Source organism: Folsomia candida, unplaced genomic scaffold, assembly GCF_002217175.1.
Source record: "Folsomia candida strain VU population unplaced genomic scaffold, ASM221717v1 Fcan01_Sc026, whole genome shotgun sequence".
Classification (NCBI taxonomy): Eukaryota; Metazoa; Arthropoda; class Collembola; order Entomobryomorpha; family Isotomidae; genus Folsomia; species Folsomia candida.
In genome coordinates this window covers 1,337,552-1,361,398 of record NW_019091218.1, presented here as the reverse complement: position 1 = coordinate 1,361,398, position 23,847 = coordinate 1,337,552, and the positions used below count along the sequence as shown (strand labels likewise).

Sequence of the window (23,847 nt, the reverse complement as noted above, 5' to 3'; positions counted from 1 at the left end):
AATTTTTTGTGAAGATATTTGTACATGTTTACTGCATTTGGATTTGTACAATTTCCTGAGTACGAATTATGCATGAATTTAGTGCAAACAATCTCATGAGAATTTAGTGCCAACAAATACGCACTAAATTTCTACTAGTTCCTTTATAATAATTTGCAGGGGTGGGCAAGATACTTGGTCAAGATACAAGATAAAAGATAGAAGATACAAGATAGTATCTTTATCTTGTATCTTCGTCGCCTGATCAGAGAAGTATCTTCTATCTTGTATCGTGTATCTTTTAGAAAGTCGAAAGTATCTTGTGTAAGTATCTTAAGATAGTTGACAAGATACAAGATACTTTTTCTCAAAATTCAGTCAAATCAAGTCAATTTCTTACTACTTGCAGTAAATTTGACCATGAATTTGTCGTAACCAAAATTTGGTGAATTTTTAGTTTACGTTTTGCCAATTGGTAACAAACTTGTACATACATATGTACATATGTTCATATATATGTATATATGTTCATGTGTACTCTTACACTTGTATACATACATACGTTGCACATTACATGCATGATATTTACCTTCGCTGAACTAGTGTATAGATCTTATAGGGTTTAGTCTGAATAAGCAGGGAATATTGTGAAAATAATACCAACTTCTTAAAAATATAAGTATGTCAGGTAGAGTTCTAGTTTTTCGAAATTTTTCGAAGTATAAGCACTGGCAACAAAATTTGTAAAATGATTAGAGAATGATTTTAAATTTTGTACTCACTAGATTTTTTCGTTTAAATGATTAAACATGACTAATTGGGCATGAATACCAAGCTAAGATAAGAAAGTATCTTATCTAGTATAAAAGTATCTTAAGATACATATCTTTTATCTTGTATCTTGACTACTCAATTTTTAGGAAAGTATCTTGTATCTTGTATCTTGTGTACTTGAACAAGATGTATCTTTTATCTTTTATCTTATATCTTATCCTAGAAAGTATCTTATCTTGTATCTTGTATCTTACGACCAAAGTATCTTGCCCACCCCTGATAATTTGGTACTTATTAATTTGCGATAGTTTGGTGGATTTCGTGTGATAATTTATTAACAGCACACAAATTCATACAAATTTTGCACAAATCTTGTACAAATTAATGATTACATATTTTTATGCACAAAAATTGCACAAATTTGCACTGGGATTCGCAGTAAATTCGCATTGAGGTTACTTGGGTTCCGACCCTTCCACCGACATCCTTTTGGATGGACAGTCTTACAAGGTTAGCAGTTTATGCTACCCCAGGTTTTTTGGGGTTTTGATGGGTTCTGGGATAGTAAAATTGAGCAATATCCACGGGTAGTCGGGGTTTTCAGATTAATAAAGTATGGTAGCGGGACATTACTAATAGTAATTTAGGACATTAAAAGTAATAAAAATGGAGTAAAAGCAATTACATTTTATGAAACGTCTAAATCGTATTGCAGGGTTGGGCCAGTCATTCGCATTTCTGAAAAGATCGCAATTTTTCAGAAGTTCCAGATCCTCACAGGCTACTACAACCAGGCCTCAATCTGGCTACCTCCTCCGTTCTTATGCGTATTCACTCCAGCAGCTTTGGTCATCTCGTGCGCTTTCGCCTCCATTCGATTCCACAGTTTCCTTCAACTTTCCACCCAAGTATGTACAACATATCTAATTAGTTTTCACATAAAGTGGCAATCTTTCTGTAATAATTTTTTGATACATATTTGTGACTTTTTTCATTGCGAACTGATTCAAACATTTTCCAGCGGCAAGCAAATCCAATAGGTCAGGTCCAATAATATAATGGTTAGTTACTTAATTTTATATGAATGCAAGATCACCGGACATTCTGGTGCTAGATATGTAGCACCAGAATAATGTTTTATATATAAAACATTCATTGTTCGCAGCGAATATAATGTCATCACATTTTGTAGTTTGCACTATTCAGTATCGCTAATTATCAGAAAGTTGACTCTTCAATTTATGAATATGAAAGCATGAGATTAATCGTCTGTTCCACAATGATTGTAGGGACCATCATTTTTATCGATCTGCTCATGTAACACAGTATAAAGTCGTTAACCGCCAGTGGGAGACCTGTTTTTCTTACGGTCATAATTTCTCTGAGAAACAATTTTCCATTGAAACGTCGCCCCATTCTTCCTGCTACTCTTTTTAGGGCCCGTTCATACATTACGTCATCAAAAAACTCGGATTTTCAGACCCCCCCTACCCCCTTTAACATGGGCAAGATAGGCACGATATCATTGGTGGTCAGACCCCCTCCCCCCCTCTCTTGTTGACGTAATATATGAACGGGCCCTTAGTTCTTTCTCATACATTATCGACCTGTCTGAATATACTGCCATTAGACTTAGGACTTAGACTTTCCTAAGGGAAAAAGTAACATGGGATGATTGTATTACCGTACATACCGTAAAAACAGTAATGAGGGTTATAAAAAGTTTCAAAACTTTTTATGGCGGTCTCGAATTTTGGAGGTAGTGGGGGAGGCATTTTTGCAAGTAGAGAGTTGAATTTTTGCACACAAATATGTGAGAATAACATGCTCGTGTGTTCAAAATTTATCACAAGAATGTAAAACTTCCTCAAGGTTAAGCGAAATTCCTGCAATTTTGGATAAATGCTAATTTTCGCATTGTACTTTTTAAATAAATTTTGCACTGACAATGCGATGACGCCAGTGGTCTCGCTCCGATTTTGACGAAATAACGATAATTATGTAACCTTACACAAATAATTGAATACGTGTTTCGGGATTTTTCATAATGCTCAGCATAAACGAAATTATGACGTGATTCGTAAGCGAGAATTCCCATTTCCACTGTGACATTTTTCTCGTGAGGGAGAAAAATCCAGATTCACGCTTAGCGATTTTGAAAAATTTTGAAAATGCAACAGACTAGAAATTTCGAAAAATTAAAATTTTTGAAAACGAGATTTTTCTTAAGTTACTCAATTCTGTGCAAAAATCTTTATGCATTTTTGAAACCGGATAAAAATTTGAAAATTTACCGCATTTCGATTCACGCTTCACAGATTCACAGATTCACGCTTAGCGATTCCATCATAATTTCGTTTAAACTTAAAATGCGTGGGCATGAAGTGGTTTTCTACCAATTTCAAATTGCTCTCACAAATTTTGAAAAATTTTGAAAATTTTGAAAATTTTGAAAATTCAACAAACCAGAAATTTTGAAAAATCAAAATTTTTGAAAACCAGATTTTTCTTAAGTTACTCAATCGAATTTTCTGAAGTCACTCAATTTCCGCTACAACCGAAATCACGCGTCTTCATGAAAAAGTAAAAATACTGGTAGAGTTATTTCGGTTGTGGCGGAAATTGAGGATGGGGTGACAAATGTGCAAAGACAAATCTGCAAACGACAAATGTGCAAAGACATTTGTGCAAACGATAAATGTGCAACCTGACAAATGTGCAGGAATTTTTCCAACAAATAGTGCAATGGATCTTGATATAATTTACACTTCAAATCAAATTACATCTTATCAAAAAACTAAGAATTCTGAAACATTAATTTTGTGGTGGAGCTTATGAAGCTGGAGATCCTATAATGCAGATTTTATGCTTATTAAATATTACTAATCATCATTACAACCGGGTTGACCCCTGTCAATTTTATAATAAAATTCCCGTGCCGAATCACTGTAATGCTAACCTTACATTTATGTAATGCTAAATTTAGCTAGTGACAATTAAACTTTAGTTAGGGACACCCCGCGGGGACAGAATTTAAAATGACAGAAAATAAGTAAATCCCGAATTATTTCATTGAAATTTAGAATTTTTATATGTACATAATTCCAGCCTATACGATAGGCTAAAATTCAGGAATTCACGAAGATGTATGTACCAGGAAATTTATACACCATAGAAATATAATTTAATAAAATATTAAGTTAACAATAAATTAATACTGCTCATTATAAGATCTACAGCTTCAACAGACATCATACGGGATGCCACCACAAAATTAATGTTTCAAATTTTAGTTTTTGAGGAGATGTAATTTGATTTGATGTTTAAATTATATCAAGATATATTGCACCATTTGTTGGAAAAATTCCTGCATATTTATCGGTTGCAGATTTATCGTTTGCACATTTATCGGGCTGCACATTTGCAGGCCTTGATCTTGCCAAAAATCTTACCCGGGCAAAAAATCAAGGCGCCCCAAGCTGCTCGCGCCTACGGCGCTCGCGGTCGGATTCTTTACTCAATCAAATGTGTTTGTACGTAGGCTTTATAAGAGGTCAACGCCGACTAATTTGGCGGCGGCGCCAATTTTCAGGATTTTTCGGCGCGACGCGGCGTCTCAATGTTGGTGTGCGGATCTTTGCCCCCCATTAAAAGCTACCCATGAAATGCTACCCATTATATGCTACCCGTGATGATCTGCTACCCATGAAATGCTACCCATTATATGCTACCCGTGATGATCTGCTACCCATGAAATGCTACCCATTATATGCTACCCGAGATCATCTGCCCCCCATTATATCCTACCCCACCCATTTTCACTTTCTTCTTGCAAATTAAACCAAAATGGATACCCCGTTTTGCGTCGTAGTGCAACATAAGAGTTACAGTTTATTTACGCAAAATTAGTCAAACAATAAATTCTCAAAAAACGAATCAATGCATAAAATCTCGTAAAATCAGTGGAACAACGAATTTATTATTTGACTGATTTTACGAGATTTTACATAGTCTCAACTTAAACAGTGATAGTAGAGCAGACGACTATATTAGGTTAGTTTTTAGGAATACGTCCGAAATTTAATTGACAAACTGTATCATTCCCGAGTCAGAAATTTATAAGATGACATTTTGAACAGGTTCTAATTGAGCTGAAATTTGGTACAGAGGTTGTTAATGGGTCCTAATGGAAGAATATGAATTGAAATTCAACACATTTTAACCTGAACAGACACTATGGGGTGACCCATACCAATTTTTCAAATTCGTCAAATCGAGCTGAAATTTGATAGACAAGTTGGTAATAGCTCCTAATGACACAATATGAAGTAAAATAAGAAAAAAATTCATCTGAAGGACCTTAATGGGCGCCTCATACCGATTTTTTGAAATTCTCTTATCGAGCTGAACTTGTTAAATAGCCTGCCAATCATTACAAATAGAAGAATGTGAATTTAAATTGGAAAAATTAATCTAAATTTTAAATTTTTTGAAATGCATTTACGATTAAATGTCACGCAAAAGTCGAATTGAGTGAAAATATGTGTGCACCAACAAAAGTATAACCTAGGCATTTCCCGTAAGGTTGGGGTCTCTAAGCGTTCAGTGAAACGAGAAATTACGATTTTGAAAAAACGACTTGGTCGGAAAACTCGTGTGCATAAGCTGGCCAAAAAACAGGAAAAAAATCACGCCTGTGTTTACAAATAAAATTATTTGAATTTTCGGTCAAGGAATCAGGGTGAGTTATTGGTGACATTTGACGAAGCACTAATTTCTCTACAAGTTACTAATTGGGTTCCAAGAGCTTACTACACGACAAATGCCGAAAACAATTCACGCAAGTTGGTGCTTCCGTGTGAGGAGAACTTTTTATAACAGTTTATGCTGGTGGGTGCAATGTCGGGTCCTGGTATCCTCCCACTTATCAAAGTCCCTCAAAAAGTGAAGATATCTGCAAAGTATGATGTGGACCGTGTATTGAAACCCATTAGGACCCATTAACAACCTCTGTACCAAATTTCAGCTCAATTGGAACCTGTTCAAAATGTCATCTTATAAATTTCTGACTCGGGAATGATACAGTTTGTCAATTAAATTTCGGACGTATTCCTAAAAACTAACCTAATATAGTCGTCTGCTCTACTATCACTGTTTAAGTTGAGACTATGTAAAATCTCGTAAAATCAGTCAAATAATAAATTCGTTGTTCCACTGATTTTAAGAGATTTTATATATTGATTAGTTTTTTGAGAATTTATTGTTCGGCTGATTTTACGAGATTTTATGCATTGATTCGTTTTTTGAGAATTTATTATTTGACTAATTTTGCGTAAATAAACTGTAACTCTTATGTTGCACTACGACGCAAAACGGGGTATCCATTTTGGTTTAATTTGCAAGAAGAAAGTGAAAATGGGTGGGGTAGGATATAATGGGGGGCAGATGATCTCGGGTAGCATATAATGGGTAGCATTTCATGGGTAGCAGACCATCACGGGTAGCATATAATGGGTAGCATTTCATGGGTAGCTTTTAATGGGGGGCAAAGATCCGCAAATCCTCAATGTTGAAGGAATAGGGAATTAGATTTGTCGGCCGCAGTGACTCATAAACGGCGGCGTGAGATCGGCAGCGCTGACCTCTGGGTCTTATGCATGCAATTGTGAATCTTCATTATCTGAACAAATACATAAATCCGGCTTACATATCAGGGCTAATTAATAATCCATTCCTATACATTGAGTTGCAGAATAAATTGTTGGATAGAAAATCTGCTTGGAAATTTGCAGGGTGGTAGTCATCGAAGATTGTCGTTCTATGACGTTCTTGTTTTTGAAAATTACAAAATAGGTCAAGTCTAGGGTCACAGGTTTTGACCTGAAATCTTATTTTTAGGCTGTATACCACGACTAGTAATTTTTTGCTTCGATTTAGAGGATTCAGAATCGAACACTTCGATGAAAACCCGGTTTATCCGCTTTCTTCCTTTTTCCAAAATTATATCTTGCGCCCTAAATATACTAAAAAATGGATTATGGTGTGACACCATTGGTGTCGTACGTTTAAAACCCCATCATGCAAAGTACCATCATGCATTAGAAATATTCACAAAAAGCTCAAGCTAGTTCAAAAACACTAATTCCTCTACATAATGCCTGGGGAAAATAAGTATGTACACCCATAATAAATGGATTAACTAAGTATTAGGGATGCACCGAGTCGTGTTTAATAAGGATCGGTCAAGTACCGAGTAATTCATAACAGTCGAGCAAAATCTAATAATAATGGATATCTGCCAGTGTATTCTATCTAATTTTGACGGAATTAGTGTCAATTCATCCCCTATATAGTTAATACACATGAAATTTGTTAAATTCTAAAGGTCTGGTGGAGATATTTGCATACAAAGAAATAGGCGGTCTAATGTGCACAAAGTTTGCACTCCAAAGGGGGTGGTAAAATTCAAATTCACGTGGTTTTCTCTTGGGAAGCAAATTTCTACATTCTACACACATATGCCACCCTGAGCATTGTGTCTTTTGAAAATGTGATACTAACTAAATCTATGATCGATTGAAACTAATTTGGTCGAACTCGGAGAGCATTTGCTGCTCTGGTGACATCCATTACAGTACAAGGAATTCGTGAATTTCGTTGTCGTTGATTAATTACCGCTTAGAATTTGCTAAAATGTTTTCAGATCTGCTTCCAGAGCTCAAAATGCAAGGAAAATTCATTAAATCAATTATATAGACCTTCCATAGATAATGTGGTACACAATGACAAAAAAATAGAAAATACTCGGCCGAGTGGGGCGACAATACTGGGCCGAGTCCGAGTAGTAAAAATACTCGCAAAGTCGGCTGAGTACTCGGTGCATCCCTACTAAATATCAATATGATATTATTATGAAGACCTTAATTGATCTAATGTAACCGGAGCCTTGTTTTATTCTTAAAATGACACCAATGTACAGTCTACTGGGTTGCTTTGAGATTTAACCCACGCGAACTTATCAAATTCCTAGAACTTGGAAATGAGATCGAATAAAAAATAAATAAAGGCCAGCGTGTCATTCAATGCCTTGCCACTTTCTTGAATACTCAAATAGGATCGCATATCTGATCATAATATCATACTGGGAAATATGCTTTCGTAATTTTCAACCAAACGTTTTAAGAAAACTAGAACTTTTCTGATTTTTGCAATATTTCAAGCAATCTACATAAACATGTATCTGCCTGATTAGAATATTCCAAGCTCCTTGAAAAATATAATTTACGTCGTTTCTTAAAGGCACTGTTTTTTTTGGATTTCTTTCAGCTTTTCGAATTATACAAAATCTCAAGATCAAACAAAATCTTTAATTATGGTTCCTGTTTACGTGGACGAACAGAGGAGTAAATTGTTTGTACGTTTTCTTACGGAAGCAATTTAATTCCATCCAGTCCGAGAACTTATTTAGTAAACAAACCTTAAATAACGTATACTGCTAAACAAATGCAGGAATTAATTTTAAGCATGCGTGCTGTCTGTTTTGTTTAAATGGCGTCAAAATTGGAAAACCAATATCGTTTAAATGATTCAAAAAAATTTGACAAAACTCCGTTTTTAGAGTTGTAAAAATCGATTTCAGGCTTCTTCGGAAACCGTTTTACTCTGGTTTTCAAAAATTGGCGTTGAATCCTCTACTCCGATAGTGTTACTTTTGTTTTGATATATGCCACAAGTTATGCTTAACATTTAGTGCAATTAGGCATAACAATGTCGTTTAGAAAAAGTGTCAATGCACTCTAAAGAAATTACTAAAACGTACCCTAGGTTGATTAAAAAAAGATTATAATAATTGGGTAAAGTTACTCAATCCTTGTGCAAATTTATCCACACTCGTAAAAAATACATTCAACGCTGTTATTTTTTTACAACCGTTGGATAAAATTTAGCCAATTGTTGTCTCATTTTTATTTAACTCAACCCTGTGTAAAGTTGACTTATTTAGAATGGAGAGCAAAAATTTAAAAACTGTAATTAAAAAATGGCACTGGTCATCCGCACATCGGAATACTCGCGATTAGTTGTTCGAACTTTATTAAAATTAAAATAAAATATAGGCAAAGATTTTCGAATCTTACTACTGGAAAATTCAATTATATCTAGTGTAAACCGGGGCGCCTCGCGGCGCCCCTCCATGATTTGGCGCCCCGGGCAACCGCCCGGGTTGCCCGCGCGTAAATCGGGGCCTGCACATTTGTCAGGTTGCACATTTATCATTTGCACAAATGTCTTTGCACATTTGTCGTTTGCACATTTGTCTTTGCACATTGGTGGAATAAATTTTAACCCGAGTTAAGGATTTATCGAAATGCGGTAAATTTTCAAATTTTTATCCGGTTTCAAAAATGCATAAAGATTTTTGCACAGAATTGAGTATCTTAAGAAAAATCTCGTTTTCAAAAATTTCAATTTTTCGAAATTTCTAGTCTGTTGCATTTTCAAATTTTTTAAAATCGCTAAGCGTGAATCTGGATTTTTCCCCCTCACGAGAAAAATGTCACAGTGGAAATGGGAATTCTCGCTCGCGAATCACGTTATAATTTCGTTTAAGCTGAGCATTATGAAAAATCCCGAAACACGTATTCAATTATTTGTGTAAGGTTACATAATTATCGTTATTTCGTCAAAATCGGAGCGAGACCGCTGGCGTCATCGCATTTTGAGTTGTGTCATCCAAAATTTTGATCAAATTTATTTAAACTGTATAATATGAATAGGTTTCATAAATACAATTAGGCTAATTACGGGGTCATTTTTTTGAGATTTGCGTTTCTCTTTATTGCATTGTTTCGATCCTCTTTGGCTTCCAACCGTGCACGACGTGTCTCTCTCTCGCTCTGCAACTGGATTCTCTCTCTTCCATCTGGTCGCGGGTGTGCCAGGGCAAGTGAAGTGTGTCCCAGGCTTTTCGCCCTGTGAGCCTCGTCCACTCACACCCCCCACCTGCGTGCCTGGTGACACCCCATGCCACACCCGTCCCAGCAACGACAAGCTGAGCCATCAGGCGAAGATGGATTCGCCGGACCAAGTGCACGGGAGGATCTACGCCATGGAGGACTCCCCCCAGGTAGGTCATTGTTTGGTATATCGGGGTGGTGACCGTGGGGGCGGTTGGTAGAAGAGTGGGGACGGGGTCGTGCATGGCGGTGGGCAGTGTAGTCGGGCCTACGGGGGTCCCATGGCCCGGTTGTGCTGTGAGGGGTGAAGGGGCAAGTGGGTAGTGTCGCTCGGCCCTGGTCACACTGTGTGACCGTGAAGGGGACACGTAGCCCGTGCCCGTGAGGGCGCTAAGGTATTTCGTGGTCCGTGGACGCCCCGCCCAACAACCTTCACTCACCTTGCTTCCGCCGTCACGACGCCGTCCTCATTTGGATATCAGCAGTTCCTCGCGGAATCTGCCTATGATCCCTATCACTCATTTGTCCTGCCTGGGTGATGTAGTCAGAGCCGAATGGACCTCTGGGCCACATTCCCAGAGGTGATAGTGGTTTTCCTGGCTCTACACCATAGCCAGGTTTTCCCACTATTCCTCTGACTACTTTTACTTTTACTTTATTTACATTTACATATCTAACTCTGTAATTTCTATTGATGAGGGCTCATGGCCATATCAAATGCTAATAAATTGAATATTGAATTATTGCATTGTTTCAAAATGTGAGTAACTAATTTAAATGAAAACATTCTTGTCATGTAATTCTTCTAATTTTTAAATTTATTCAATATTTTAATTACAACAATTGGAAAATGGTTGCCACAAATACGACCAATTTTGTGTGGAGTGGGACAGTGTTGCCAATATTTTCTTGGGGGCGTCCCATCGTCTTAATAATCCAGTCATGATAGTAACTAATTCTTGTGTAAACTCCAGGAAATTCTTGAACTCCGCATTTTTCACCTGGAAATTTTGAATAAAAATACATATTTAACTAATGAATCCCATCGCAAAATGTTTGACTCATTTTTAACGAGCAAAACGAAGTGAATGCGGAGCAGAGCTTATTAATTAGCCATATTTGTAATTAAAGAGTAATTGATAATTAGAAGGAAATTGTTTCGTCTAATTAATTAGTAACTAAATAGTAATTAAACTCAGGTTGCTAATTAAGCCAATTAATTCGCTCATTAGGTAGAACATTGACCAATTACTTAGTAAGTGATTTTCTAATTAATTGGTAATTATAATTAGCTTCGGTGGTATTAGTTAGAGTTAATTAGTAATTGATAATTATATTTAATTAGATAATTAATTAAATTGACTAATTAATTAGAAAGCCCTGATGCAGGGTAAGCCATTGTGTTGAATAGTTAATTTTTGCCTACCGTACGAAACTATACCTACAACGGACTTGTCTCCCGAATTAACCAAACCACCACCAGAGTCACCTCCACAGCTGTCTTTCCCGCCCATCCCGGCGCAAATCTGCTTCACGCGGGTGTAACCCTTGTCGGAATAGACTGCGTCACAGTCAGTATTCGGTCGGAGTGGAACGGTTACCTTGAGAAGTTCGACGCTGAAGGAGTTCGTCGCAAACTCGGTGTTGCCCCAACCAGCTGCGATCAGCTGGTCTTCTGTGTTCGTCGTGGTCGGGCTACCCCCAATTTTTCCAGGTTCGACAAAGTCGTTAAAGGTCAAAGGAGATTTTAGATGGATTAGACCAATATCATTTTCGCCAGTTTTGCTGAGAATATTATATAAAAAATCTTACACCGTAAAAAAATTCGGTAACAAGAAGTATTCCCCAGCCGAAGTATTTACTAGAGTTGAGTCGGATCCGTGTTTTCAGAAATCCGATCCGATCCTATTCGTTTCTGGATGAAAACAAAAATATCGGATCCGTGTTTCAGGTTTTTAAAAATATCCGATCCGTGTTTCAGATTTTCAAAAATATCCGATCCGTGTTTCAGATTTTCAAAAATATCCTATCCGTTTTTTGGATTCTCAAAAATATCCGATTCGTTTTTTAATTAAAAAAATCCAATCCAATCTTAACGGATCGGATTGGGCTACGGATTATCCGAAGAAACGGATATCCGACTCAACTCTGGTATTTACATACGTGATATGGTTAAATTTAATATTGTCTGGTAGAACTATTTCGGTCGAAATTTATTACCGTCCGGTTGGTAATTCTTTGTTACTGGATTATTTAGAATGTCGCTAGTTAAGGTGGCAGGCGGGTAATTCAAAGGGAACACTTTCTTACTTGGTGTAATCTTCATGTACAAAGAATCCCTTGGCATTGACGACCTCTTCAAAAGGATCACTCTCATCTCGTAAATGTTCCCCCGCTACGATTTGATATTCAGATAGCCGGTCTTCATCCATACAGTGTGCCTTCGCATAAAATAAAAATATTGACGAAATTTGGAAGTTTTTCGGAAAAATTAAAATCATGTACCGCGGTTAGAATCCATTCACTGTTCAAAATTGTTCCTCCACAAAAATGGCCAAAACCTACCAATTGGATGGAAACGAGCCACGGAAATTCTCCTCGTTCGGCGGGACTGCCACCAATGATAAGGGTGCCAGGCTCTGCTGGTTTTTTAAAAAGTTCAACTAGATATATTGTAGTTACAATGTTGCACTCTAAAAAATTGGGTAACAATTTGTTACTAACAAAATATTTATTACTAGCAAGAGTACAGATTTACATACATGGTGGTTTAAATGTCACGCTACAATGGAAGATTTTTCGATAGGAAAAATCCCTAAATCTCTATTGGTTACAAGATTTTTGGTTGAGATTTTTAGAAAATTATTATCAAAACTGATGCAACAGTGATGACGAAATTCTTGAAATGTTGAATTTTAGAGACAAAATTTCGCTAACTAATGGAAATTTACGAATTTTTCCCATCGAAAAAATTTTCCATTGTAGCGTGACTTTTTAACCACCCTGTATATCAGGTTACCACGATGGGCTTAAATTTGCTATAGCCTGGTACTAAATTTACTGCAATGCTGATAAGAAGTCGAACCGTGTAATTTGTAAATACTGATTACCGATTTGGTAACAAATTTCTACCAGACAATATTAAATTTATTACCATGGCATTATATAAAGTTACATAAATACTGCTGCTGGTAATATTTTTTCGTTGTTACCGGATTACATATTTAGAGTGGTAGCGAATTGATTACCTGCTGGATCGATGTTAAAACAATGACATATTGTAAAAAATGTCACGACACCGAAAAGAGATGACGAACTTATGAAATACATTTTTGAACATGACAGGCACTAATCATGTAAATACATATTTTACATTGAAAGAACTTACAAAATTCTTGCTTTCGAAAATACTTATGTACAAAGTTCAAATTACTTGATCGATTTTAGTAAAATACAAAAATACAAATTTTAAAATTGTATTTATTAAATTTTTTCAAATTGAATTTTGTCCACCTCTAGAGCTCGGAGATATGAATGAAGACTGGATACAAATGAGGATAACCATGACTGGTTTTATACATATTTAAATATTATTTTGTGCAGAATTTCATTGAAAATGGAATTGTTTGCATTAACGGATTAGCATAATTAAATAGAATAAAGTCTGCGCTTTGTATACTTATTTTGGCCACATATTGAAGTGATTTTATTTATGCTTAAAACTCATGCAAACGGGTGGGTATTATGTATGTAAATAGATTATCTATGTAGATTATGCAGATTATAGTTAAAGATGTACATTATGACGGCTATAATAGGGGCAATCCACCCTCCAAATGATTAAGTATGAAGCAGGATTAACTAATAAGTATTTAATGCAGGGTCACCATTGGTCCAAGATACATTAAGTATGTATGGCTGCGTCAGGACGAATCTGCTCTTATTCATACTTTCATACATACATACATTCATGCATAAATAAGTAATTACCATCCTGTATGATTTCATTAAAAAATCCATGACTTCGTGTACAAAGTAATAAATTTCAGTGTAAATACCTATCGTCAAACTTGTCAAGTTTCCGACTTTTAAAGCCGGATGAGTCTGTAGGCTTACGTATCTATAGTATGGCTTCGTCGGTCCGTTTGTTCCGCCGTCTGATGAGATGCTGGTCTCTGTCCTTTTATGTGTTTATGCGGCTTGGGCGCCTACAGTGCGACACACTGTAAGTTGCACACACTGACGATGAGTGAATGCAACTTACATAAAAGATGAAATTGGCCATGAACTCAAATCGGATGTTGAGTAAATACATAAATCCTCGCAAACACTGCAAAAGACCAATTCACTTTCATTCATATGACTGTGATTGTGAAAGATCATACAGTTTCTTTCATCTGCGTAATTTGAAAATTCGTTCAACTCACAATGCGATGGTGTAACCACAATTTTTAAGGTTCCCATGGATGACGCGTTGGCGCGTAATCTCACTCTGCCCCTATCCCATGTATTCAAATGCAATTTCTAAAATCGAATCAACTCCATGAGTTTTGAGATAATTGCAACATTTGATATTTTAATCTAAACCTACACTCTCAATAATTTTTTGACAATATTGTCACCGTCGGAGACACTATGCAATTCTACCGCGTGGTAACAATATAGTAACAAATTGTCTTCTGTGGGTAAGAAATTGCCTCCGGTATCGGTAATATTTTTATTACCTGAGCGTTGACATTGGGGCAGTGCAGGATTTAGCCTCTGTATCCATGGGAACCTTAAGGAGAAGTCTAGTCTAGTCTTCCTCCCGAGTTTAAACCCATTTCTAATAAAATGACAAATGTCCTCATACGCGCCAGGTTGATGTTTTAACCTTTTGAGAAAATGGAAGAAGTTAGGTAACAATTCTGAAGTCGAAAATGTAAATAATATTATATTTACATACATACTGTTTAATGTTTTTATAAAAATTTTTTGACTGTTCTACTTGAAATTACTCGACATTATTTGTCAAAATTATATGTGACACTTTTTCGTCACTTGTAACGTCTTCATCGTCACAATTGACATTCTCCACCTTGGAAGTTGACGTTTGTCTGTTAAAAGTATCTTCCGAGCGACTGGTTGATGTGTCGTCAACTGGCCCACGCATTAGTAGCATTTGGGGTTTGAATCCTACCGCTGGTTTCGATGCAGAGGAATGACAAACTCTATGCTCCACACTTATTTGACCATGGTGAGAAGGAGTTTCACATAAAATCGCACGTAATGCGGTAATGGCGAGAGCGTTTGTCATAGTTGCTAAATAACCATAAAAAAATTAGGCGAGTTAAGACTTAAGTGATACAACACCTTAAATAATAATTAAATAAGTATCTAAACTATATAAAGCAGACGAGTGTATCGTTGCTGGCTGGGTCGGTGGCTGAGTTGAGAAGTTAGCCTCTCCTTTTCTCGCTCCTCTCTGCAGAGAGAACAGGAGAGGCTAACTTCACTAATGTTGGGGTAACGGGCTTATCGACGGGCCTATTTTGCACGTCGATTGCCGGGCTTCTACACTAGTTAAATATATTATACACATAAACCTTGAGATCCTAAGCTACTATACCTGAGCTAAGTATATAAATTAATATCTAATTAAATTTTTTAGACTTTTAGATCCGTCCCTTAAGTAAACAATCCCGTATTTTTTTGCGCGCCAAAACAACTTACCCATTAGGGCGGACTGAAATTAAATTCAAACGAGGTGATGCTTACTTAAAAGACGGGTAATATTAGCCTTTTGAATTTTTAGTGTTAAATACACAGCTCGTTCGAACTTGGTAATAATCGTGTCCTAGAAAAACAAGTATACTCTTCAAATGGGAATAAAGACATTTAATTAATTCCCGATTAAATTTGAATTTACCAGTAAAATTTTGACCTACTTTCACAATGTTTCTGACCCACTTCGGGCGTTCAAGCTGCAATTTTGGTCGTTTCCAAGTACATTAACGAACATATTTATATAAGTTAGGCATTAAAATTATGTAAGCCCAGTTCCGCGTGTAAAAATGGGCTTAATTTTAGTGCCTCTAACATAATCCTGACTATTTTATGTAAAATTGCCGCTTTGAAATGGTCCCGACAATTTATAAAGTACATAATTCTCGGTAATATTATTTAGCATGGACTAAATTGCTTATACATAAATCTATAAAATCCTACATACTAAAGTTAATAATCCTTGCTTTCATCACCACAAGATTATTATCAGGTGATGTCAGTTATTATTCTATCCACTTCAGAACAGTGATGATTCAACACCAATTTGCTAAGGAGAAATATGTATGTATAATCGTCAAACTTTGACTCGCAGATCTTGATGCCCTTTGCATATTTGGAGGCCCTGAGTGAATGTAGGATAACCCTCAAGTGGTTTTACTCCGTGGTCACATTTGCACCCGTTACACCCACTCAAAGGGACCACAAATAAGAAAAAACCCTATTTTCACTTGTGCCTACCATCGCCAAAAATCCAATTTTGTTCGGATTTTGAAAATTAACGGATCACCGATACAGTTTTTAACATTATTAAGTGCAAAAGTGCGTCCACACTTCATTCTACCGATAAAAGGAGTAATTTTGAAGTCGCCATTATTCAAAAAACTCATTAGTGATGAGCATCTCTTACATATGTCGACTTACATAAGGACATTTTCATATAAGCATTGTGCAGTTTACAAGTTATGCTTATTTAAATATTTACATATTTATGTATATCCATTACTCATAAAGTTTGCAGCAAAGTATGTGTCATGCGGATCTACATAATCTATCAAATTGTAAAACGTCCTTGTTTACCAGGCAGTAAAGGATTATTAACTTTATTTAATGTGTTTTACGTATTTACATGCATGTGTCATTCATATTCAAATAAACGATACAAATTGTATTTGAATATTTTTTACTTTAATAGCGAGAAATACTTATGAATTTAACTTTATAACTTGACGGCATCATTTCAAATGGACAATTATGTATGCATGAACAAGTCAGGACTAAGGTCGTGGCAGTAAAATTAAGCCCATATTTACATTCACTTCTTGCGCAGAACTAGGTGTAATTTTAATACGATCAGTTAAGGATATGGAATGCATGTAAAAATGGGCTTAATTTTACTGCCTCGACCATATAGCGTCATGCTCTACTGATAACGATGACAAAATATATTCGTTGTCGGACCTGAAACCGAGGGCAATTTCGGTTTGGTCGTCCTAAATAGGTGGGTGAACACCAGAGTGAAGGTATGTAGCTCAAAATTTGAATGGTTTTACTGGTTGAGAATCTATTTAGCAACAATTTATTTAGGAACGATATTCAACTGTGCAAATAGATCCAGTCGAAAGAAGTAAGTAAGTAGAGGAAACATCTAATTATTTTGGCCGCTACCTTGATTGATTTCTGAGCCCAGTTTTCCAATTTGTTGAATACTGCAAAATAATTGTAAATTCGTTATTAAGATAGATATGTACAATGAAATGTTTTTTTTCGTGCTCAAGCAATTTTTAATTTTGATGGCTTAAAATTTTAGTAATTTTGTGTACATGAAGAATCCGAAATAAAAATGGGGGGGCGGGGTACGCCAATAGTTTTCGTAATAGAAGCCAAATTCTCACGATAGAGTTGATTCATTGGAGAAAATTCTCGAATAACTTATCTCGAATTTTGTTAACAACGGAAAATTTTGTTAATGTCGCGTCATATATAAATGGCCCTATGTTCCAAAAAATATCACATTATACTCAAAATAAGGCAGTAATGAATCATTACCATGCGGAATGACTATGTGGCTCTACCACGTTGGTTACGATTTGTCGTAGAAATGGTAATAATAATTTCAGGGAAATTCAAATTCATTACCAAAAATTAAGGAAGTGAATACCATTATGTAATGAATTTGAATTTCCCTGAACTTATTACCATCTCTACGACAAATCGTAACCGACGTGGTAGAGCCACATAGTCATTCCGCATGGTAATGATTCATTACTGCCTTATTTTGAGTGCACATACAGGGTGGTTTAAATGTCAGGTTGCAATGGAAAGTTTTTCAATGGGAAAAATTCGTAAATTTCCATTAGTTACGGGTTTGGGATTGAGATTTTTATTAATTTTTATCAAAACTTATGGAACACTGATGACAAAATTCTTAAAATATTGAATTTCAGAGGCAAAATTTCGGTAACTAATGGAGATTTGCGAATTTTTCCCATTGAAAAATTTTCCATTGTAACCTGACATTTAAACCACCCTGTATACCAAAGGGAGGGCAGCTCGCTGATAACGATTTTGACCTTTAAGATCTTTGGCACTTGTAGTAATTTCAACTTGAAACTTCGCAAATTGATAGGCACTAGAGTTGGTATTATAGGTGCAAAATTTTAATTCTCTACTGTAAGAACCAGACCTTCAACTGAACCTAAAGTACAACAGTGATGATTTATTTGTGTTCCAGACCAAAATTACCCTATGGAAGCACAAGTGGAAGTCGTTGATAACCTAAAATGTCAGGAAATAACAAATTATGTGACCCCATGTCTTTAGTACGCATTGCAGTTTAAATTTTGATTGAAATATAACTGGGTAGAGTTTCAGAGTAAAAGTTAAATATAACAGCCCCCAAACTGTCAAAATGTCGCTAATTTTTCCCAACTCACTCCATAACACGAAATTAAATATTTGTACTCCAAAATCTGTCTGTATTACCATCAGTAAGGTCTCCTCTAACTGCTAAAATAATAAACATGAAAATATTTCAACTATTGAGATTTGTAAAATTCCATTTAACACAAAAATAACTTTTTTCATGCTTTTTTGTACAAATCCAGCTGCTATGGAATGAGTTAAAAAAAAGTTGGGAGATTTATGAGGTATTTATGAAAGCCACATAGATGCCAAAAACTTTCATAACACCCACATAAAATTCTATGAACAATTCACAATTCTAGAGTGTTTTAAAAATATTCTGAAATTTATAAAAATTCAATTTTGGAAAGGCTTTGGAACAGAATTATTTTTTCCTATGTATATATCTCTGGTGCCATTGACACTAGCGAATTGAAATTTTACAGAAATAATGCTGACTATAAGGTGAACAAATTATAAACATTTTAATTCAAAATTTCCAATAGCGCCAAAGATATTAATGGTCAAAATCGTTATCAGCGGGACGCCCCACCCTCAGTATCACTCCACACATAATTGAAATGATGTTTAAGGTGCTGCGCTTTTGTTAATTTTTTCCAAGTTCGCAATCATGACGGACGATCTCGCAAATGCGGCACTACGTGCAATTTTTGACAGTGACGGAGATGATGGTCAAACAAATTTCCGTGGATGTCTGCCCTCTCTTAAAAATGTTGGAGTCTTCAACGCTAAAATGTTGCTCATGCGTGGGAGAGGGGGCGACGGATCGGCCGACGGATCGGCTGGAACTTCTCAGAGGCCTTTACAAGGTAACTATTTAGCACAATTTTACATAATCCACAAATAGTTAATGCACTTAAATAAATTTGATTAAAATTTACTCAAGGTTGAGGAAAGTACATACGCGATAGAATAACTGGTTGTATAAAATTTACCGTATGAACGCTAAAATATATCCAACATTACATGATTTTCGATCAACCTTGAGTACATTTTACACGGCCAGGTGTGTCATCACGTATTTTACTTATAATGCGATCGTGTCAAGTGAAACTCTCCGATTTGGTTGAGGTTTTTAAATTGTGTAATCCAAGTCAATAAAACCAACGTTACTTGTCGCAAGACTTTAAAAATTTCAACCAATTCAAAGAGTTTCCCCGGATGAAAATCGTATGTTGAATTCGACATAATTCTACACAAGTGGCGGAACCATAGTTTGTCCAGAAAATTTGTGAACGATTCTGCATAAAAATTCTGACAGGTATATTCTTCAGAACGGTTTAGCACAATTACGCATATTTTGTGCACAAATTGTTTCTGCATCAATTTTTCTGCATAAAATCCAGCCAATTCTCTGCATAAAACCGAGCCAAATTTCTGTATAGAATCCCTTAAATTTTTCACCCGGGTCGCTTGACACGGGCATACATATATTTGGCACCATTGCATCATCAAAGTATATTTCAGTATAGAATTTAAATACTTAATTGAATAGCGATGGATATTAGGATTGGAAAAAATGATCTTGATCCGCGATACGATAAGGATTTTACCAACGTTACGGACGATGGACGAAAATTTATGAGAGGAAAGTTGGAATACAAGAGGCCGCTTGGGTGGAGTAGGATCGCTTTTAATGTTTTGGACAGGTATGGAGACAATGCTTGGTTAGGCTGTGGTACTACTAGGAAGACGCATTGTGACGAAGTGCCAGGGGAATGGGCAGGTAAATACTTAACTCTGTGCCCATTGAGGTGAGTCAACTCAGAGGTCGACGCCGACAAATTTTCGGCGGCGGCGGCGCCAGTTTTTGGTGATTTTTCGGCGGCGTCGGCGGAGCGGCGCGGCGTCGCAATGTTAAAGGTATAGGAAAAAATTAAATTCATCGGCGTATGGCGGCACGGCGGCGTGAGAGCGGCGGCGTCGACCTCTGAGTCAACTCGACTCGTCGAGTTCGAGTCGAGTCGTGTCCATTACTCGACTCTAACTGGACTTGAGGTCCACCAACTAGAATCGAGTCGAGTCGTTACAAATTTTGAGTGGAGTTTGTTCAAAACTTGACTTGTCGTTTCTGGGAGGTTAATGATTTTCACAGTTTTCTCTCTGCAGAGTAAAATTTTTGATAATTTTTGGGGATTTGTTGTGTGCCAACCAAATGTTAAATTTAGACATCTTATCAGAAATTTGGACATTTTCCAATATAGCGTAATGTTAAATTGGGGATCTTTCATTTTTTTAACTTTATAACAACTATTGAATCTTCAGCGCGATGAGTATAACGTCTCAGGATTAAGGCAATTTCAGTTCTTAAAGGGTTTACATTTTTATGATTTTCCGTTTTTTTATAGTTTCCTATCACGGAACTGAAAAGGACAGGGTTGGCTCAATTGCTGAGAATGGATACCTTCTTTCCAAAGGAAAACGTTTCGTTTATGGATTTGGAATTTATTCCACGCCCGAAATCAGGGTGGCAGAATCATACGCAAAAGGATTTACTCATGCAGGGGACAGGTATAAAGTTTTGGTGCAAAATCGTATTAATCCTGAAGCCGTGAAAATTATCCCGGACACAAAAACAGGTTTTGGAGAGTATTGGGTCACTGAAAAAGAGGAGGATATTCATCCGTATGGGTTACTTTTAAAAAAAGTGTAATATTGTGGCAATTATAATGTGAAAATAAAAATTGAAATTTTGTCAAATGAAAAAATAAATATTGTGGCATCTATTTAGATGTGGCGTCCACGTAGGACGCTGCAATGAGAAATTATTAGAATTACAATTCTGTTATTTTCGTTTTGAGTGTATAACTTTGTTAAGTCAAACTATTCTTGGTACCGTGATCGATTGGGAATCCTCAATTTCAAAACCAATTTTAAACGCTTCCCTAATTTGAGACCTGACGTGATACTTTCTCGTTTATGCAATAACGAAATTGGAAAATTATAACGAGCAGGAATTAAAATCCAATCAAACAATTTGACTGTGCAGTGTGTAAATATGTCTGTCAGGCTGATATGTAGTACCACGCGGAAATAAATACTACTCCTATTTCCTATGCAGTTCTAAATAAGTAAGTACGTAGTAACCACGAAATTCTTGATATAAGAGTCAAATTAAATTTGAAAATCTAGATAGTGTTTCCGCCTTTCTGTTAATAAATAGGAAGAAATTGATCGAATTTATGGAATATTTAAAATCCACTTTTAATCGAAATCACATAACCTAACCAAACCTTATATAATTTCCAGGTGCTCTCACCAAATTTAAAAACTGTGAAATACATACATAGAAAAACATAAAATTTTTAAAATCATACATTTCTTAAATTTCAAAAATTAACCGTTACAAATATCTTGAGCTGGAAAACTTTAACCCCAATTTAAAAAAAATGTTTAACGCTCGAACCCTAAACATTATCCGAATTTCGATGAAAATTTACTCTGCTTTGGGAAGTACTCCGTTAACCTGGGATTCAGATGGTGGTCATATTTCCGTTTGTGAAACTGGGAGAAGGAAAGTTACATTTTTTATGGCTGTGGTTCACATTTTCGTCCACTTGTGTTTCTTATTTTGGCGACTTGGTCAACTTTCTCGGGAACGGAATCCCTCCTTTCAAACGGCCGTGTGGCTCTGGATCTGGATCATGTTGGGATTCTGGCATCTTGTAACGTCGTACAATGGGTGGACGAAGAAGTGGGAGGTGGTCGCGCTATTTAAGGGCGTCAAACTATTAACTGGAAAACTTGAAAAGGGTACAAATTTTAAGAATAGGGCGATTAGGGGACTTTTCGGTGAAAACTGCTCTCAAAAATATTTCCTTGAGCTTAAAATCCCAGCCCCAGTAATTATTTTGATAATTTTGAGCTCCTACCACTCCGCGAGGGGGCGGCATGGATCCAAGTTATTGATATTGTGGAACTTACAAAAAATCAGCTCTAGAACTGCTAAGAATTTTATTATCCAAATCAAATTTTGTTTTGTCCGAAGAGATTCCAATTTTCATAATTGTTACTCGAATACAGATAGAGCAGAGATAACGACTTAATAGTGATTACCGTAAATATGTACGGTCATCTAATTACATATTATGAACAGTTCCAGCTGACCTCAGCGTTCGAACTATAATTTATTTATAATTCACTGAATTACTGCCCAATTTAATTATGCCAATTTAATGATTTTCAGAATATCCCACTATACAAATGAGGAACTTGTCGTGGAAATTCAATTCAATTGACGTCAATTTTATTGCCGTTATCTGGATAACTTTTCTGTACGTCGTTGCAGTTTCGACGATGTTTTACGTCGTCCCGACAAGACCACAATATTTTTATTCCTTGGGTTCCTCTGGCAAAAGTGACAAAATGGATTTTATGTTTCTAATATTTCTCGGATTTGAAATCTACGCCAAGATGTCACAAGCCTTCATGATGACGACGGAGTGCTTCTCCCTCTTCCCATTCCTGCCTCCGACATCATTCTGGATGAACACTCTCTCAAGGTTGGCTACACGTCCTTAAGTTTAAAATTTTAGTACAAAAGTTTACGTGTCTTACAAAAATTAAATGGAATTTCCCAGTCATGCTTCTTGAAAATCAAAGAAGTTCTTGCCCAAATGAAGACGGGCTTATTCGCTAGTTTAAATATTATATAAAATTTTATTGGGCCACAATAATTAAGTATTAGTTCATTTTTTGAACCTACCAACGGTCAAAGTGCTAATTGAAGGTTTGAATCGTAATGATCTAATATACAGAAGATGGTGCTAGATTTTTGAACGACCATAATGCTGTATAAATTTTTGAGCATCTCACCGCAAAGGTGGGGAAATAAAATTCAAATATACCTACATTAATATTGCCAACACATTGCATAGGTGTAATTGAAATAATGAAAAACTAATGCGTTACTTGGTTCCCTTACCTAACCTAACTTATGCGATAGTACTTACGCCAATTAAATTGCGTGGTCTTTAAACTTTTTTCAGAGTTGGACATATCGATTGATTTCGACTTCCGGAAAGATACAAATTTTTCAGAAGTTCCAGATCCTAACGACCTACTATAACCATGCCTCCATCTGGCTTCTAGCCCCCGTCATATGCGTATTCAGTCCAGCAGGATTGGTTATCTCGTGCGCCTTCGGCTCCATTCGGTTCCACAGCTTCCTTCCCCTCTTTGAATACATCCCATTCCCTGTCTTGTCCAACAACGGCTTGGTCATCCTCGCATTAACGCTACTTCCTTCCGCCGCAATTTATGAAGCTTCAAATAAACTCCTGCCTAAAATTCGGGCCGACGGGAATGGAAAAATTATACGAAGACGGTTGATGGCCCTGCACCTATTCGGGGTAAGGGTTGGGGCAATTAATAAAATTAGAAAAATAGCGATACCGTTGAGTTATAATTTTATAGCGAATTATATTTTCACCCTGCTAATAACGTTTCCCCC

At 36.3% G+C, this 23,847-nt stretch overlaps 2 protein-coding genes and 1 long non-coding RNA gene across 8 annotated transcripts; 1 reads left to right on the top strand and 2 right to left on the bottom strand.

The window, feature by feature from the left end:
* Nucleotides 1–10,504: 10,504 nt before the first annotated feature.
* On the bottom strand, nt 10,505–14,026 carry LOC110859514 (trypsin-1). Of its 5 annotated transcripts, none has more exons than XM_035859552.1 (6): nt 12,956–14,026; nt 12,213–12,400; nt 12,018–12,148; nt 11,928–11,951; nt 11,149–11,492; nt 10,505–10,708 (listed from the first exon to the last, which is right to left on the bottom strand). In XM_035859552.1, exons 1-6 carry the CDS (start codon nt 13,035–13,037, stop codon nt 10,542–10,544), a joined length of 936 nt encoding a protein of 311 aa, XP_035715445.1. In that variant the 5' UTR covers nt 13,038–14,026; the 3' UTR covers nt 10,505–10,541. The 5 variants fall into 5 exon arrangements, with proteins under 5 accessions (XP_035715445.1, XP_035715444.1, XP_035715446.1 ...); XM_035859551.1 differs by having other exon boundaries at nt 11,134–11,492; nt 12,956–14,019; XM_035859553.1 differs by having other exon boundaries at nt 11,134–11,492; nt 12,213–12,349; nt 12,956–14,017.
* Nucleotides 14,027–14,177: 151 nt separating this feature from the next.
* LOC118438795 lies at nt 14,178–15,681 on the bottom strand. Of its 2 annotated transcripts, XR_004837069.1 has the most exons (4): nt 15,635–15,681; nt 14,653–15,008; nt 14,432–14,580; nt 14,178–14,231 (listed from the first exon to the last, which is right to left on the bottom strand). It is a non-coding gene; the product is annotated as an uncharacterized LOC118438795 (long non-coding RNA). The 2 variants fall into 2 exon arrangements; XR_004837068.1 differs by having other exon boundaries at nt 14,432–15,008.
* A 1,245-nt stretch (nt 15,682–16,926) lies between these two features.
* LOC110859535 lies at nt 16,927–21,157 on the top strand. The gene is made up of 4 exons (XM_035859581.1): nt 16,927–16,993; nt 18,997–19,204; nt 19,891–20,121; nt 20,744–21,157. Exons 2-4 carry the CDS (start codon nt 19,006–19,008, stop codon nt 21,046–21,048), a joined length of 735 nt encoding a protein of 244 aa, XP_035715474.1. The 5' UTR covers nt 16,927–16,993; nt 18,997–19,005; the 3' UTR covers nt 21,049–21,157.
* The last annotated feature ends 2,690 nt before the right edge of the window (nt 21,158–23,847 follow it).

Coding starts and splice junctions, on each gene's coding strand:
- LOC110859514 (XM_035859551.1), bottom strand. CDS start 13,037: ATGTATTTCATAAGTTCGTCATCTCTTTTCGGTGTCGTGACATTTTTT. Junction 11,952..12,017: donor GTACATGAAGATTACACCAA/GTAAGAAAGTGT, acceptor TAAATAATCCAG/TAACAAAGAATTACCAACCG. Junction 10,709..11,133: donor TGTAGGTATAGTTTCGTACG/GTAGGCAAAAAT, acceptor CAAAATTTCCAG/GTGAAAAATGCGGAGTTCAA.
- LOC110859535 (XM_035859581.1), top strand. CDS start 19,006: ATGACGGACGATCTCGCAAATGCGGCACTACGTGCAATTTTTGACAGT. Junction 19,205..19,890: donor TTCTCAGAGGCCTTTACAAG/GTAACTATTTAG, acceptor TTAATTGAATAG/CGATGGATATTAGGATTGGA. Junction 20,122..20,743: donor AGTGCCAGGGGAATGGGCAG/GTAAATACTTAA, acceptor GTTTTTTTATAG/TTTCCTATCACGGAACTGAA.